The following is a 17,524-nucleotide window of genomic DNA, read 5'->3' as shown; positions in this document are numbered from 1 at the left end:
CCCCCCCAGTATATTTGATAAAAGTGCCACTAAATCTTATGCAAACAAGTTAAACTAGCATCTTTTCAGAATTGACCATGAAATCAGGTTTATTTTTCTGCTGGATATTCTCATGCTCGGTTATTTTAGTTCATCTTATTATTTTAGTTATTTATTGTTTTTTAGTTGGTTATTTTAGTTCTGTAACTTAATCCAAACATCCAACATTTTTCAGTCAGGTCATCTGGACGGTTTCTTTTTTTTTGTGCTGAAACGTTTCACCTTCCATCCAGAAGGCTTCATCAGTCAAGAAAACGCACAAAACTGATTCTTCCCCCAAACAGTTTACTGTCCAGATGACCTGACTGAAAAATGTTGGATTGTATACCTGGATTATTGAGCATGGACTTTGTTGTTAATTCATATACTTTAGGGGAAAAAAAAAATAATAATTGGACCAGGTTTATTCTAGTAACTGATACAGCTTTTTATTTATTTTAACAAGTTTTATTGTGGGTGGAAATTATATTTTTGCCCGACACATACATTTAAAATAAGACAAAAATAAAGTCTTTATTATTCATAATCTTCAGCAGCTAATCAGCACAGTTTTACACACACAAAGCAAAACCTACTCAAGACTGCACCACAGTCGTATGCACGAGGTCACAAACTGAGCCCGTGTGTGTGTTTGGGCATCAAACTCGCTCCTCTCGCTGAGTTTAGAGTCAAGTTATCATCATCACACACACAGAGCACACACTCCGGTCGCTCGTGTCGGAGGCCGTTCCGGTGTCTGATCAGGAGCAGGAATCTAAGATTTTACACGCTAATGGCTTTAAATTGTGTCATCCGTAATCACAAAGCTAGCATTTAAACTGAAATTAGTAGTTATGACATTTTCAAGTTTGTTTCGTTGCTCTACCTGAATCTGGATGTTCCTGAAATAAGGTGTTTTTTTTAATCCCTGTGACAAAATGTATTTTTTTTTTTTTTTAAGTTTTGTGGAACTTAAGAATATTCACAGATATGTGCTGACAAAACATTAGCTCTTCAGCAGCACATTATTGGACGAAAATAAAAAGGTATTTTGTTGTAATAATCTCCGTAAACAGATTACAGTTCAACAGGATTTGATCTTGATCACTCGTTGATGACGCTGCAGAAATTACTTCTCAGGAACGATGTTCTTTGCAGCCTGCAGAACGTCTGATATCTCCACCTTATCCCCGAACTCCTTCTCCTGGTGTTCCAGGAGGACTCCCTGAAAGAACGAGACATTTCAAATGTAGGAGGGTCTCTGATGGGACGGACGAGACAAAGCTGCACGGATCTGATGTCTGGGTGAACTAACCTGTTTTCCTGCTCCGATGACAAACACTCCCCCGAGGATGAAGCCCTCCCCGTTCATGTTGCCCTGGTAACCAGACTTCCAGGCCCGAATGAAGTTCCTCCACACTCCAAGGCGAACGAAGCCCAAACCTCCCATCCTTCTCTGCAGCGGGCCGTAGAAACATTTCTACAAATACAAAGCAGTTATCGTCAGCTAGATCAAATAAAAAAAATGTAGCATATAGCAGCTAATTCTTTGAACACAATCATAATTAAGATTTTTTTTTTTTTAATACATCTGCCAATTTTTATCTCCGACAAAGAAAAAGTAGCTTTAAATATTAAGGGTTAAGGTCAGTGGTGAACATGTGCTTTGAATGCAGCTTTCTGAGCAGAGCTTATATATCTGATATTACTCTGTCTTATACTGCAGGTAAGATACTGACTGTTCATAACTATTACCCTGAATCATACTTAAAATATATTATTTGATTAGTGTTTATGTGTGACAACGTGCATCCTTTAGAAACTTTGGAGCATCTGATCCTTTTTTGTGATCTGTGCTGAGTCATAATTCATCTAAAAAGTTTCAATATGAAACGTTGCTCTTGAATTTCCCATCTGTGAGACAATAAAGGCTGTTTCTATTCTGTTGTTTGTTGAAATGTTATTGTCGGGCCTGTCAACAAGCTAGTTTAGTTTACACGTGCCCGTTTGAAAACATGATTTGTATTGGTATGGAGGAATGTCGTCAGGAATTCCAGCCCTAGATTTGAAAAGGGGGCTTCACAATGATGCCAAACATTATACAAAGGGATTTCCCCTGGCGCCACAACAGCCAGCTGAGGAGAAAATCGTCAACTGCAAAGCTATTTATCAATCAACCTTTATTTAGACCGGTGAATCCCATTTAAGTTACTGGGATCGCTCAGTGGTGTCTGTAGAGACCCATTTCATGCAAATCTCAATATTTTCACGTTCTTGGCACTGCAGCCTGTGTTTCTGACTCAGCAGGGCTCAAATTTACAGATCAAGCTACTCAAAAATAATTAAAACGCTGATAACATGAATGTGATAAGCGTCATCAAGGGTTTATAAATACTGTTCAAAGTGATATTATCGGCGCTTTGTTCCAGTAAATCTCTACCTACAAACCTTTTCATCGATGTAGATGTCCCCAGCGAAGTGCGGTCTGAAGCCCTGGATCTCTGCGGCCAAGTTTTCTTTCACCACAGCGACCAAAGGGACCCCGAGCTCCTCCAGCTGGGGTTTCAGAGAGGACAGCTCAGAGGCCTCCTGCAGGAAGAATGGAAATATTAGGAGACATTTAACCTGCCACTCGCCTACATTTAACCGTCAAGCTCTAAAACGTTACCTCTCTGCACAAAAATCATCCCGGTCGCCTTACAGCCATCACCACGGCCCCGTTCTTCTCCCACAGGCTCTTGGCTTTGACGACTTTCTCATCTGAAGACGAAACAAAAATAAAATGACACGTTGGTGAATAATCACAGAAACGCAGCTTTAACTCAAAACTTCAATGTTTTCTTTGGTTTCGGATCAACTGGACCTGACAGCGGCCTACCTTCCACTGTGGACCGCAGGTCAGCATCTTCGAGGTACTCCAGCGACGCCTTCGAACCTTTTGGAAGACAAAAATCGGTGTTTGCCAAGAAGATGCCAGCTAGGGCTGCTCCGACAGCCCCCAGACCCACCGACCACATCCCCATCTCCAACAGCTCCTCCTCCAGTCCGGACCAGAAGGCAGACACTGCATGAAAATGAGGCAAACGTACTGAGTTGGTGCTTAAACACGAGCCTAATAAAATGTTTTTAGTTCTTCCTGAGCTGGGCAACAGTTTCTAATGCTCATCTTTTCACGAGGAGAACGAAACAGACCCAGCAGCCAACAAACCAACCTTTGATTAGGGTTTATCGCGGTGCTTTCTGCCAGAACTTGTTCTCACTTTACACTAAACCTCACGAGATGAAACACCTCTGGTAATCACAACTACCGAGGTTTTAAAATCCCGTTTACAGAAACTAAACGGCGTGTTTTCCTTACAATCTTTTGGTCACATCGAACTGGAAATGACTTGTTTTTATTTACTTGGATTTGGATAACCGTTTCTTTTTCAACCCCAATATCTTTAATTATGTAAAGATAATCAGATTCCAGTTGCACAGAAATAAATGTAATACTCTTTGCAACAATGAAAAGTCAAAAGCAGAGTAAGGAACTTAACTTGGAGAAATATTGTTGTTATTGTGAAGTTTACCTTCAGTCTAATTGAATTAAATTACATCTTCTGAAAGAAAATCGCTACAAAAAAAAAAAAAAGTAAGAAAATGTTTACATTAGAAATATTTGGGTGTAACAGTGGACAGCTAACTGTGACAGCATGCCCTTGCCTGAAGTGATCTTGTTCGGATCAGGACTTGCTTTGGCTTTACTTTGGTGAAACAGCGCGGTCTGGGTTAAAAACTGCGGCCTGGCCGTGGTGGAGTGCCGGCTGCTCACGGTGGAGCTCCCCACGGGGACAGCAGCACAGCGCAGGGGAAGCCTCCACCTCAGAGCAGTCGAACATCTAGACAGAGCCAGCATTAGTGGCTGCAGTACAAGTCTGAGCTTCTCACTAAAAAGACCCCAAGAGTTCACTGGAAGACACAAAACAAAAGTTGTTTTTTGGAGCATGATAAACTCAACCACTGCCGTAATGCAATAACACTTCAAGTTGCAACTTTGTTAGAAAAGTAACATTTTATGGCGTTTTGTTCTCACTCTGACCCAATTAGAACTCTGCACCTATTGTTGAACCCGTTACCTGAAAGAGCAAAGGTAAAGCAGAAGTTTTTATCTTGATCTGACAGTGTGAATGTTCTCCTTTTGCAAATACATTTCCTACTTTTTGCACGTCAAGTTCTCATCTGGGTCAATGCATCAGCATTCAAACAAACATGCAACGCAAAGAGGACCAATCTGACTTCTCTATTCAAACAATTCAAAAGTACGACTTGATGATACTGACTTGTCTGTGTCAATGGGTGAATAAATCCTCTCTCTCTCTCTCTGGCAGTTCAGCTCGTCCGCTTTCAAACTGTAAATAACTCAAAGCATTTGTGCAGTTGGGCTTTATAACTCAGAGTCAGGAGGGAAAAAAAAACACGATAAGAGCAGCAACCAATAGAAATGCCTGGTAAATGAGGAAGAGTGGTTTTTATTTTTTTATTTTAAGAAACCTCAAGTCCCACAGCAAACTCTGAATATAGCTAATACTTATTCTGTCTGGAAATATATCAGTGCAACATGAAAAAATCTACAAAAAGTCATAAGCTGGAATGTACTACTTTATTTTAAAGCTCAGATTTAAGGCATTTCAATGACATTATTTCAGTTTTTAATGTATTAAGTTAAAACTGTACCAAACTACATTTGAATATCAGAAAGAGATAATAATTAGCTGAAATTGAAATACATTTAGATTTTTAAAACCCATACAAATCAATGAAACTGTTAAAATGTGGTTGCAGACTTTAGCTGACATTTGGTTTCAATTAAGTATTAAAACCTGCTTGAAAACTTAATATCTATTTTCTCTAGATGATACATCATTATAGTTTGCTTTGTAAATCGCGTCCTTTTATAAAAACCTTTAAGGTAAAGACTTCAGCAACCATGTGGCGTCAATATATATTATTTCAATTGTTTATTGTTCAGATGTAAAAAAATAAAATAAAAACGTGAAATTTCTCGGAACATGTTTGAATTTTACCGCTTACACGTGACCTTGGCGCAAAGCAAAAACACGCCTTCAAATTTGTAGTGCGTGTTTTTATTGATCATTACGGTAGTTGGATTAAAACTAAAATACACTCGTTTAAAAAATCAATGCATAATGACGTTACACGAAATAGAAACGCCGGAGAGTTATTTGATCTCTGTTGTGACCTTAATATTCGAGTAATCTAACCAGCACTGAGACTAATTGCACTCTTTACGCTTATTTGAAAAAAAAAAAACAAGTTTTGTAAGTTTATCCGACGGTGTCCTACATAAACTGTTTTAACTGCTAGTACCGTCGATGGCCTCGATAAAATTAGCATCAAGTAGCATTTAGCCGACATTACTCTGTTACAACGCATGTCGCATGCAGTCGTGTTTATTTTCACAACCTCGCTGAAATTTAACGTTTACGACACATTTTAGTGATATAAACACCACTCACCAAAAAAATCAATGAGCACCCGACCTGACGTTTTGGTCGACAGGTTTAATCTGAGCCGGCAGGCCCAACTAAACGATTTCGAGCAGGAAAAGTAATCGAACAAGATGGCGGAAGATGGATGGAAACAATGGTGGGATGAAACAGTTTATCGACAGAAAGAAGTTGGAACACAAGTAGGAACAAGTCTTAATAAAAAATTTAAAAAAAGTTTTATTTTATATTCATGAGTTAAAAGGCCCCTGGGGTTTTTGTTTTTGTTTAATTTGATAACATTTCTTAGTGTCACTTTTAAGATTGATCAATTTGATACAATGTTTGGTTTATTGTTTGTATATTTATTCAGCTTTTCTTTATTGACATGTGTCCTTGGGGTGTTTGCATGTTTCAGTAGTTGTGCCTCTGAGATCATAATGTTTCTGTAGTTGTTTTGCATAATTTTTATATTGTTTTGTGTGTCTTCTTGTCAACTTTGTGCACTTATTGCTCACATCTTTTTGTTGCTAATTGATTTAGCATCAATTCAATTTAGTCTATTTATATAGTGCCAAGTCACAACAGAAGTTATCTCAGGGCACTGAACAGAAACATTCATATTCATAAAAATTCAATTAGTATCATTATTTATCTAAGGTAGAGTAGCCAGCAGATTGCACTGTCATTTCATTGTAGTCTCACAGTAATACTTTATTCTGAGTCACTTTTATTTCTTAATGTTTTTCTTTTGTTTTTGTTTTTTTTATATATATAATTGCTTTGCTGTGATTGCAAACACTTTATCTTTCTATTTTAGATTCAACGTCTCATTATTTGGCTCTAGGCACCTCAAGGCTCGTTCTGTGATCCATCCATGAGCAAACATGGCAACAAACACGCTTCTGTTTATTATTTTTAGTCCCTTTTTTTGTTTCTTCTCCATCCTGTTTTGTCAAATCTAAGTGTTGGATTTGTGTGCTGAAGGATCAGGACTGGAGTTTAGAGACAAATCATCATTAAAACACGCATCACCAATAACAGGTTTGCACACAGCGTATCAATAAACAAATAAACAGACGCATTTTATAACTTGACAGCGAATAAGCCATGCAGAATGCACTGAAGTAACTCATGCTACATGCAGTTGACACATAAACAGATTTCAACATGCTGGTAGCTACAGAATGTTGTAGAAACACTCTGGGGTTATCCAAAGTCACATACAGCACTAAACACGCGCAGCCACTAATACATAATGCAACAAATTGAAATCCATTCATGAAATAATCAAATGTCCACCTCTCTTTAGAGCCATGAGGTGTTGTCTAAGAGTAACATACTGTAGATTACAGTCTTAAACCTTTTATTCAGTTTTGTATTTAAAGGGGGATTTTGCAAACATGTTTGCATTTTTCTGTAGATCTTTTCAGCGAAGTGCTTCTTGTTCAGCTTCAAGGCAAGAAGAAGATCTTCAGGGTCCTGCAGCTGGGACTTCAGACAGAGCAGCTTAGCAGCCTCCTGACGAGAGAAGGGCAGGAAAACATCATGTATGAAAATTAAACACTTCATTTTATTCCACACATCACACCCATCTGCACGGTCATGATACTGCTGAAGAGTTTTGGCCTTCTGTTTCTGATGGACTTTAAAAAAGTATATATAAAAAGTTCACAGATTTCTCTTCAGATTCAAATATTTATTTTAAGATTAAAAAGTCCCCTAAAATTCTGATGTAGAATGTGGTTATTGTCTAAAATAACAATCGCTTGTGTGTGTGATTCCTAATCTTTTAAAAATAATTTCTTTAGCAAGACACGGCAGCCTTGAAGGTTTTAAGGGCTCACTTACTCCTCAACACTTCAGATATGTGATACAGAAACATTTAATTTTAAACATGTCGTTGTAAAAGTGCAGCAAATTCATTCCTTCTGCTGTCTTCAGCTCCATGTTCTCCAGCTCCTCCAGATTGATAGTTTGACATGTTTTCTTACCTTTGCTGTGATATTCATGGCTAATGTGGAAGAGTCTGATATTTTCACCAGTTCTTGCCCCTTAACAGATCACACCAGTCACAGTGGAATCCCTGCTTATGGGAGACGTGCATGTCTTTGAATTCCTCAAAGACGTCCGTAAAACAGATTTTGCTGAGCTTGTACCAGATTCTGTACGATGCAGAAAAGATTTATTGCCAACCTGAAGCACAGCTTCTGTAGAAATTGTCATTTCTATTTTATCAGTTGTCTTCAGGTTTTTAAATATGTCAAAAAATATCTCAGATCAGCTCAGAATAAGATAAACGTTGTGATGATAGTAAATATGGTTAGTAGGATTCTCCTGTGTGAGCAGAGCTGAAGGGACTCTGACATCAAACTCAGGCCAAGACTGACTCCTGCAGGACATTTTAAAGATTAAGACTAAACAAAGTCTATACTTCTAATTGTTTCCTCTCTATATAAGGTTGATCAAACTCAGAAAACAGTAGTAAAAATGTTCATTTTGTCTCCTCATGCAGCAATTCAGACCAAAAAAAAAAAAAAACTGGCACCAAATTTGAGCTAAAACAGGATGATGATCTCAAAAACACATAGTCCAAACATAGACTCAGTCATTTAAGAAAAAGTAACTAAATATGTACATTTTTCTCATGTTCTACTTCCTAAATTTTCTAAATAATTTCTGTATTATAGCTTTGGTGTAATCTATTTTCCAAAATAGCAGTGAGCACCAAACAAATACCAACCAGTATGCCAATATACTTTCTGAACGTCAACACAATTGTGGTTCCATAGCTGCTCTGTTAGTGATGCAGTTCAATACAACAGCTTCAATAAATCCTGGGAAGGTTTATATCCTGTTTGATTTGCTTTGTGTGCTTTTCTACAGTGTAAGTTAGGTGAAGACTTTGTTTAGCTCCTTCATAAAGTTTCAGAAGACCGGCTTGAGTATTTTTCAAGTTATACATTAGTAGTATTTCATCATTGGGGGCAGCTTCACGCAGGAATGTGCTGAAGGTCCAAAAAGGGCTGGAATAGAGACGGGATAGGATGACATTCCTCCAGCTCAGCTGCTGTGCTCCCTCTGACGGACCTCAGGCAACCTTCAGGGTTGGTGTTCCTGCTGCCTGGATGCTTGTTTCTGTGGTTTCAAACTGTTTTTTTTTTAACAAATAGCTGAATGATTCATGCACGCCGAGCTTCTTTCTTGTGACTCATTAGACGACGAAACAGTTTGGAATAAAACAGCGCAGCGTTCAGATGACTCGCCTGTGATTTTTTGGGTTGTTTTGCCTCTCTTATCACACATACAAACTGGCAGCATGCGCAAATGGGAGTGACAGCCAATCACAGCTGAGGATTGGCTCCCCACCTCCTGTGGACAGCTCCTGCTCACACACTGATTGACTCCTTATATTCTTATTGTACAAGTACAAGCTGTCAGGGAGCAAAGTAGTACTTTATGAAAAAGGGGCCAACGAGTGTGGTATCTTTAATTGTTCCGCTGGCAGCTCGTGCGTTTATCTCCTGTTTATCGACAGGTAACTTCTTATATAACAAGCCGTAATCTCCCTGCAGTCTTTGAAGCTTGCAGCGTGAGTTCCTGCTCGGCTTCTGATTCTGTCTGCTCTAGACGAAACTGGTCGGAGGCCAGCTGAGCTCAGAGTGCAAAGAGGAAAGCTGTGGGTGAATGCTGGGTGTCCTTGAACCCGAGGAAAGACTAACAGGTGTTAACAGCCCCCGAGTCTATGAGGGGACATTTATCTGCTCCTGTTCTGTCAAGTTTGAGCCTGGCTCGCTCCCATGTGGCCACTGACCCGCCTTTTCAAACTCAGCCGGAGTTCAGTGTGACACACAGCAGCCTCGAGTGGCTCACAAATCCACGTGATTGATTTGGATTTGGGTTTACTGACCTCCGTGGGGGGGGGGGGGGAGACGTATCAGCGCGGCTGATGTGTTTATAAGAAACAAACTCCTAAATAATCTGTCAGTCGTTGATAAATAGAAACATCTGAACACACTTGACACTTGGCTGCACAAATCGGGGTTTGAACTTTAACCTTTTATTGATCTGTGAATATATGAGACATTGAATGAGTCAATGTTTTGCAGTTATTAAAAAAAAAACCTTTAATTTATTTTAATGTAGATCCGTTTAAATCCATTCAGCTGCGGACATGTTAAAGTTTTAGCTTTGTCAGATTTTAGGAGCTCTAAATCTAAGTTTTGTACTTTATTGACTCAAAGAGATAAAAAAAAGAATAATGGATGAGATATTAACTTTATAATGTATTCCAGCATTTGGAAACCCACTCTTAGTCTGAGGTTGCTTATCATCTTTGGTGAAATTTGCTAATCTGAGCAATAATTTTGAAGTTGTCTTTCAACAAAAAACACAGAATCTCAATCATCTGACCTCCCATCACAACTTCCTGTTAACTCTGTTTCTGTGTCAAAAAAACTCGAGATCCTGAACCGTTTCAACAAACATTTTGTTGCTTCGAGTTCCTTGTTTGCCACAGCTACTAATGGAAAACCAGCTACTTCTCCTTTAGGCCAAACATCTACAAATCATACCTCTCCTAAAAAATCTTTAGTGAACCACACCTTTTCATTTTCATTGTTTTCGGTGAGCGTGGTTAATAAATTATTAAAAGGTCTAGATTCTAAAAAATCTGCAGGACCAGATGAATTTCCACCTTATTTCTTAAGGCTGGTCGCTCATATCATCGGAGAACCGGTGTCTCACATCTTTAACATGTCCATAAACCAAAACACCATTCCATACACTTGGAAAACAGCCTTTGTTCTTCCTTTGCTGAAGGGAGGAGATCCCACCATGTTGAACGACCAATCTCTAAACTCTACATTTTAGCTAAAATCCTAGAAAAACTGATAAACTCTCAATTCAAAAAGTATCTGGATTCTTTTTACATCTTACCTCTCCATCAATCTGGTTTCAGGAAACAACACAGCATAATGACTGCTTCACTGAAGTTTTATGGTGCATTGAAACACTGGATGCTCAGGATTATTGTGCTGCACTTTACTTAGACCTGTCTTAAAGCTTTTGACTCTGTGGACCATGGCATCTTATGTCATAAGCTCTCAGAAATTGGTTTCTCAGAACACACCATTGGTTGGTTCACTAACTATCTCTCAGATTGGAGGCAATGTGTTCAACATAATGGTACTTCTTCCAGTTATCCAACCATTAACAATGGTGTACTACAAGGCTCAGCCTTAGGACCCACCCTCTTCACAATCTACATAGGTAACATAGGTCAGAGCATCCCTAATGAATCCTTACATTTCTGCGCTAATGATACAGTTGTATACTGTCGAGCTAGAACAGTTGCTAAGGTCTACCAGCTTTTGCAATGTGCTGTTGACATCATCCAGTCAGATTTGTTCTGTCTCAAACTTATACTAAACACAGACAAAACCAAAGGGATGTTGTTGTTTTTAAACAGGAAGCTGGTCCCAACATTCCTTCCCTCGATTTTATATTCAAATGGTGTTCCTATCGAGTTTGTCGATTCCTACAAATACTTGGGTATCTTGGTCGATTCACACCTCTCTTTTAAGCCCCACGTTGAAAACATAAATAATCTGAAAATTAAATTCTGTTTCTTTTTCAGAAATATATCCTGTCTTACTCTGAATGCAAGGAAACGCCTTGTAACTGCGACTTTCCTTCTCTTTATTGATTATGGTGACATTATTTACATGAACGCCCCTAGAAGCACCCTGCAGATGTTGGATGCTGTCTATCGTGGTGCACTAAGATTCATAACTGGCTGTAACTACTGTACCCAGCACTGCACCCTGTATTCACTGGTTAACTGGTCATCATTAACTTCACACAGACTCACTGGTACATTTTCATCTTTAAATCACTTCTTGGTCTGCTGCCTTCATACATCTCCTCCTACATGTCTCTGTGTGAGTGCAGCTACAGCGTGCGCTCTCAGGATATTATCACATGCAGTGTTGACTTAATGAGGACTGAACTAGGCAAAAGGGCCTTCTCCTACTCCGCTCCTGTTTCCTGGAATATCCTGAAAAAAGATCTGAAGCTCTCGACCTTGACCTCTCTAAGTGGCTTCAAACATCTGTTAAGTTCATGGGAAAAACCAATGCAGACATGTTCCTGTTTTTAGTATTTTATACCACTTTATAATGTAGCTGTTTTGTTTCATTTTTTTTTATATAATTTTCTTCCATTTATTTTTAATGTATTTATACACTGTATGCTTTCTTTTATGATTGTCTACTGTTGTCATTGTTCTTTGTTAAAAACAGGTCTCTCTAGTAAATGAGTCCTTGAGGCTCAATGAGACTAACCTGTTGAATGAACTAATTATAGTTACTTAGTCCCATAAGTAGCACATTTACACTATGTGAGTGTGCTACTTATGGGACTGAGTTATCGTGGCTCCTTGGACTGATGAAGTCTTCTGGATGAAAGACAAAACGTTTCAACACAGAAACCATCCAGAGGACCTGACTTTACATTGTTGGATTTTTTACCTGGATTATTGAGCATGAACTTTGATCTCTTTGAGAGTCCTTTCTTATATCCAGTTTTCAAGCTATTAGATATTGTGACATGGGATTTTGGAAGTAAAGCTAGTTACTTAAACTGCTTTTTTAAAAATAATATACAATTTCCCACCAAAATTACAATGAACAAAAACATATTAATGTCAAAAGCTAGTGATTTCCCAAAGAAGATGTCTTCTTTTGGCTATCATTCTGAGGTGTGTACTATTTGAATCATATTATTTAGGATTACTTAAAGAATAATTTAAAGAACTTTGTGTATCTCTGTTCACATTTCCACCCTCAGGCCCGTCTGAACTTTGATGGCCGTTTATCTTTCAACAGAACCATAACAATCTTGTTGAGGTTGAAAAAAAAAGTCATTTTCCTTGTCAGTCATTAACAAGTGCTTTGATGCAACGAGCACTCTCTCATTCTGTGGACGTTCATGTTTGCATACAAAACAAGTGTGTGGGTTTCATTTATTTATTTTTTCCCTGTGTTTTCATCGTGAAGCAGCTGGATTGACATAGACGGTGACGTGTCATCCGGATAGCACTCGCATCGCCTGCTCTCTTCGGGGTCCGGGCAGGATTTTCACATCTTTTCTAGTTTCATCTATTTTTTTTATTTTTTTTTTGACAAGTGGATCACAAAGAACTCTGAAATCGATTTACCAGAGCCCTCTTGGTTTCATCGGGTTCTGAGTGGCACGCCAAATCTAACAAGTGTGGCAATCAGAGAACAAAAAAGAAAATTATTTACAGTCAACAAAAACTTTCACCCATTTTCATTTGGCTGAATATCCCATCATTACCACACAGTTTAAAGTGCTTGAAAAGTGGAGGAAATGTCCATATCAGGAAAATAAAATCTGACTTTTTAAATAAAAGTGTTGCAATTTCGTATAAGTTTAACCAAAGCCTGATTATTTGAATTTACAACTAATTATACGTATTTCCCATCACATTTCCAAGATTTAGGTAGTAAACAAAAAGGTAAATGTTCAGCTGTTGCATGGTGGCAAACAGACACAACATGTTCAATGTTGTATTTGTCCTACTTCTGGTCATCTGTCACACATGTGGCATGCTTCCACAAGCAGACCAGTCAGAAATAAGAGTCACAAAAGGGAGTTTAGACAGCTGATTAACAGCTGGCGATAGGATCAGCCAAAAGAGTTTGATTGCTTCTATACATGGCTGTAGTTACCTAATTTACCAATAAATGGGTTCGCCAAAGTAGTTTCCACTCGAAAAGTCCAGAAACATGAGCTCCTGTTGCCGTATTTTAGTTTTAACATCTCTGTTCTGTCATTCAGTGTAATAATCTTTTTGGCTAAAGTTCTTGCGACATGTTCATAGCGAGGTGTTTGAAACGCTTCATTTATCATTAGTCAATGTCTTGATATATGATTGACAGGTGTTCAGTCTCCCTGAAACAGAAAACCAGTATGAATGCTTCCCTTCAGCATAACATGAAATTCATAAGAAGCTACATTAAAAAAAACTTGTATAAGAGGATTCAAGTGAGAAACAGAGTATTGTTTTTATTTTTGAACTATGCAAAATAACTCCAGAGCATATGTGTCAAACTCAAGGCCCGGGGGCCAAATATGGCCCTCGTTGTCATCATATCTGACCCCCAAGATGATATGTGAAATGTAAAATACTTCTATCTCTTGAATTTTTCAGTAATCTTTGATTATGATGTTGAAAGCACAACAAACAACATCAAATGAGGCCAATCAAACTCTTGCTGAGGAACATGTGACCAAGAAAAGACGCTGGGTGTCTGATTTGAGTTAATGTAGTTTCTGAAATTGGCCCTTAGCTTGAAAAAAGTTTTAATTTTGTCCCCTTTTGTAAGTGAGTTTGACACCCCTGCTCTAGAGGATAGACTGGAAACTAGACAGAAGCTAGATTAGCATGTTTTGTTGTTCTTGATGACAATGATGGTGATGGTTGACTGAAGAGGTCAGGCAGGAGTCCCCATAAACTGTAAGGTTTCCAGATGACATCCGTAGTGAGAGTTGGGAGCAGGTGGAAGAGAGCCTGGAGAGATGGAGGTCTGCTCTGGAGAGAAGAGGAATTAAAGTCAGCAGAAGTGAGACAGAACATGTGTGTACGAGAGGAAGACTGGTGCAACAGTGGCGCTGTAAGAAGTAGAGTTATTAAAGGGGGAATGAGTTTTAGTACCTGGGGTCCATCATTCATACAGGAGGAGTGAGGAAGAGAGTGCAGGCAGGGTGGAGCGGATGGAGGCTAGTGTCAGGGGTGATCTGTGATAGAAGGAGAGCTTTGGGAGTGAAATGGAAGGTTTACAAGATGCTGTCAGACTTTGATATATGGTTTGGAGAAGGTGGCACGCACATAAAAACAGGAGGTGGCAAAGATGATGATGTTCAAAGTTTTATTGGGAGTGACCAAAATGAGCAGGACTGGAGCTGAGTAAATCAGTGGAACAGCTCAGGTTGAGCATTTTAGAGACAACGTTAGAGACTAGAGGGTTTGGACATGTGCAGAAGAGGGACAGTGGATATACGTATTGGACATGGAATACTGGATATGAGGGAGACGAGGAAGGATCATGGACGTAGTGGAGGATGATTGGATGCTGGGATTGGGTGAGATGAAGACAGAGGATAAAAGGTGCAGCCAGAAGAAGTTACCAAATCAAGTCTCTTTTTTATTTTTATACTTTCCAAAAAATTAGAATGTCATGGAAAATTTGTGTAACTTCCATAATTCCATTCAAAAAGTTAATCTTTAATAGATGATAGATTCAGGGCCCACAGTTTAAATGATTTCAAGTATTTATTTATTTATTTTTACATAATTTGGGCTTCCAGCTCATGAAACCCACGAAAACAGGATTTCAAAAAATTAGAATACTGTGGAGACATCAGCCCAAATTTTGCAGGGCATGAATGTTTTAAACTGAGTGTGACACTAATCATCTACTAAACTCAAAGCACCTGCACAGGTTTCCTGGAAGCCCAAATTATGTAAAAAATAAACAAATAAATACTTGAAATCGTTTCAATTGTGGGTCCTGAATCTATCATCTATTAAAGATTAAATTTTTGAATGGAGTTATGGAAGTTAAACAACTTTTCCATGATATTCTAATTCTTTGGAAATGGTCTGTGTATGTTAATACTGTTGTCATTTTTAGCTATAGTTTTTACTAAACAATTTTAAGTTGCCTTTTCCACCAAATCAACTCTGAGGTGTTTCTTTCACGGCTGAGAGCCGTTAAAATTCTAGTCTCACTTGGCGAGGCCGACCCAACACTGTCTGAAATTAGAGCAAAACAAGGGCAAGATGGAGAAAAGTCTTCACGGATCTTCTGCTACAGTAAAGAGAAATCTGCTGATCTCTACTAGCAGAGCTCAGTACACTCGAAAAGATCTTGTCTGTATGTGTCTTTGTCCAGATGTGCGTTTGTGTGTGTGTTTGTTATTCGCCTTCACTTGCTCCACTTGTCCTAAAAAGCTTGTGATTTTCTTAAAAAGACAGAGACACGATGAATCACCTGAAAGGCCATGAAATATCTAAGGGACTCATCTTTGTTATTTGATCTTCTCTCAGGAAATGGCTCGATGTATTCTGCAGTTGCGTACAAAGACGAAGGCCTCGGGCTGGGACTCGGATGGAAAACAGCATTTAGACAACAGACGACTGTTTGCCCCAAACTGGATTAATGGCACAGAAAGTGAGTCGCTTCATAAGACTGAGGGGAAGCACACATTTTAAATATGGATATTTCCATAATATTGTACTTAAAGCAAATATTAAGTAACAATTACTGTGGCATTTTCTGATTTCATGTAGAATTAGCTTAGTGTATTTTTTGTTAAAACATGAAATATGCATAGATTGTTGTTTTTAATTTACAAAAAACTTCAAAAAGCAACTGAAACTTAAAAAAAAAGACTTGAAAATTAAGTTTCTTAAGAACCTCACAGGTTTGGATGGGAGCTGAACTCGGGTCTGCAGGTTCCTGACAAGTTGTGTGCCACTTATATTTTTAATAACTTTTTATTTCACAACTACCACACTAATTCACTCATTATGTGACCTTAAACAGGATCATCTGGAGCATTTCTGTTGTGGACGACAACTTTATATTTTCTCTGTCCATCATTTATCAGTAGGCCAATTTAATTACCATTGCAACATTTTAATTTACAGACTTATAAGCTGGTTAAATTGGATTCCACTGGGGCTTTATCAGTCTAACTTATTAATTTACAAGTCCAGTATAATCAGCGGTACACAGTCTGATCAGAACCATGGCCTTGCTCTCATTAAGGCTGTTTATTTTCCACAGGATCATTTTTAATCGCAATTATTTAAAGAAAAAAATGTATTCAGTATTTTAATAATCTGTTGCTGCTTGTGGTTCCTGGATTTGTGCATTGTTGATGTAAAACACAAACTCATAACCGTGTCAACAACTTTTTATTATTTCTTTTGAAAATCCTTGTTTTATATTTGTAATAATTTTTAACATTTGATTTTTTCATGTGAGCTCATATTTTTTTCTCATTTAACATTCCTGCTCAGTGACTCGTTGTTTATTTGTCATGTGCAGGTTAACACAAGGTCAACGATGCAATGAAATGTTCAGGATGAGAAGAGCTGATTTGACTCGCTTAAAAAATGTTTTTTTTTTTTTAATTAAAAATATACAAAGCATGCAATAAAAGTACAAAATAAAGTACCAAAGTGACAAAGAAATAGAAACATAATATTCACAAGCTCCAAAAGAAATATAGCAAACATCATGGTAGAAAATAACGGTGCAAGTAGGTTGAATTAGTATAAATCAGTATTTCACAGGTACAATATTGCACAAATGCACATGATATATAATGCACATATCATATACTAAGGCAAAATACAAACAAAAATTTAACTTAAAAATCTTTGATTTGACAAGATAATTTATTTTAGTTATTTAGTCATCATTCTCTTTCATGGCCTCCTGTAGGTGGCAACTTAAAAAAAAAAAATAGTCCCTGCTACTTCATAGTTCGTATATCACAGACTCGCTGTATCGCGGTTTTTCAAACTAAGATTGGACATGACACACAATTGGCTGATTGATAGATGAGCTGCAAGATCAGCATGGGATTTTTATTTAAAATAAATTATTTGAAATTATTTAGCACCTGCTGCACCTGTGTGCGGCCCATAGTGCAGGATAAACTTCCTGCTGCAGCCGATCAGCTGTTCTCCCTGCAGAGCTGAAAAGTGGGCGTGGCCAAGAGCGCTTGCAGATGGCTGAGAGCAGAGGAGGCAGGGAGCTGAAATGACATTCTGGGCTCTTTTAGAGCATTTAGAGTTTAAAAGCACTATTTAGAATATTGCAAGAGTGTGGGAAGGGTTTAAAACACACACACACACACACACACACACACATATATATATATATATATATATATATATATATATATATATATATATA

At 38.1% G+C, this 17,524-nt stretch overlaps 1 protein-coding gene across 2 annotated transcripts; it reads right to left on the bottom strand.

Annotated features, from left to right (window-relative positions):
* Window positions 1–497: 497 nt before the first annotated feature.
* On the bottom strand, window positions 498–5,617 carry selenou1a (selenoprotein U 1a). Of its 2 annotated transcripts, none has more exons than XM_037685808.1 (6): window positions 5,538–5,617; window positions 2,897–3,082; window positions 2,687–2,778; window positions 2,467–2,607; window positions 1,334–1,498; window positions 498–1,243 (listed from the first exon to the last, which is right to left on the bottom strand). In XM_037685808.1, the coding sequence occupies exons 2-6, from the start codon at window positions 3,039–3,041 to the stop codon at window positions 1,148–1,150; spliced, it is 639 nt and encodes a 212-aa protein (XP_037541736.1). In that variant the 5' UTR covers window positions 3,042–3,082; window positions 5,538–5,617; the 3' UTR covers window positions 498–1,147. The 2 variants fall into 2 exon arrangements, with proteins under 2 accessions (XP_037541736.1, XP_037541745.1); XM_037685817.1 differs by lacking the exon at window positions 5,538–5,617 and adding an exon at window positions 3,724–3,916.
* Window positions 5,618–17,524: the final 11,907 nt, after the last annotated feature.

Source organism: Nematolebias whitei, chromosome 1 (genome assembly GCF_014905685.2).
Source record: "Nematolebias whitei isolate Nwh7 chromosome 1, NemWhi1, whole genome shotgun sequence".
Classification (NCBI taxonomy): Eukaryota; Metazoa; Chordata; class Actinopteri; order Cyprinodontiformes; family Rivulidae; genus Nematolebias; species Nematolebias whitei.
The sequence above is the reverse complement of the archived record's forward strand: the minus strand, read 5'-3'. Positions and strand labels throughout refer to the sequence as shown.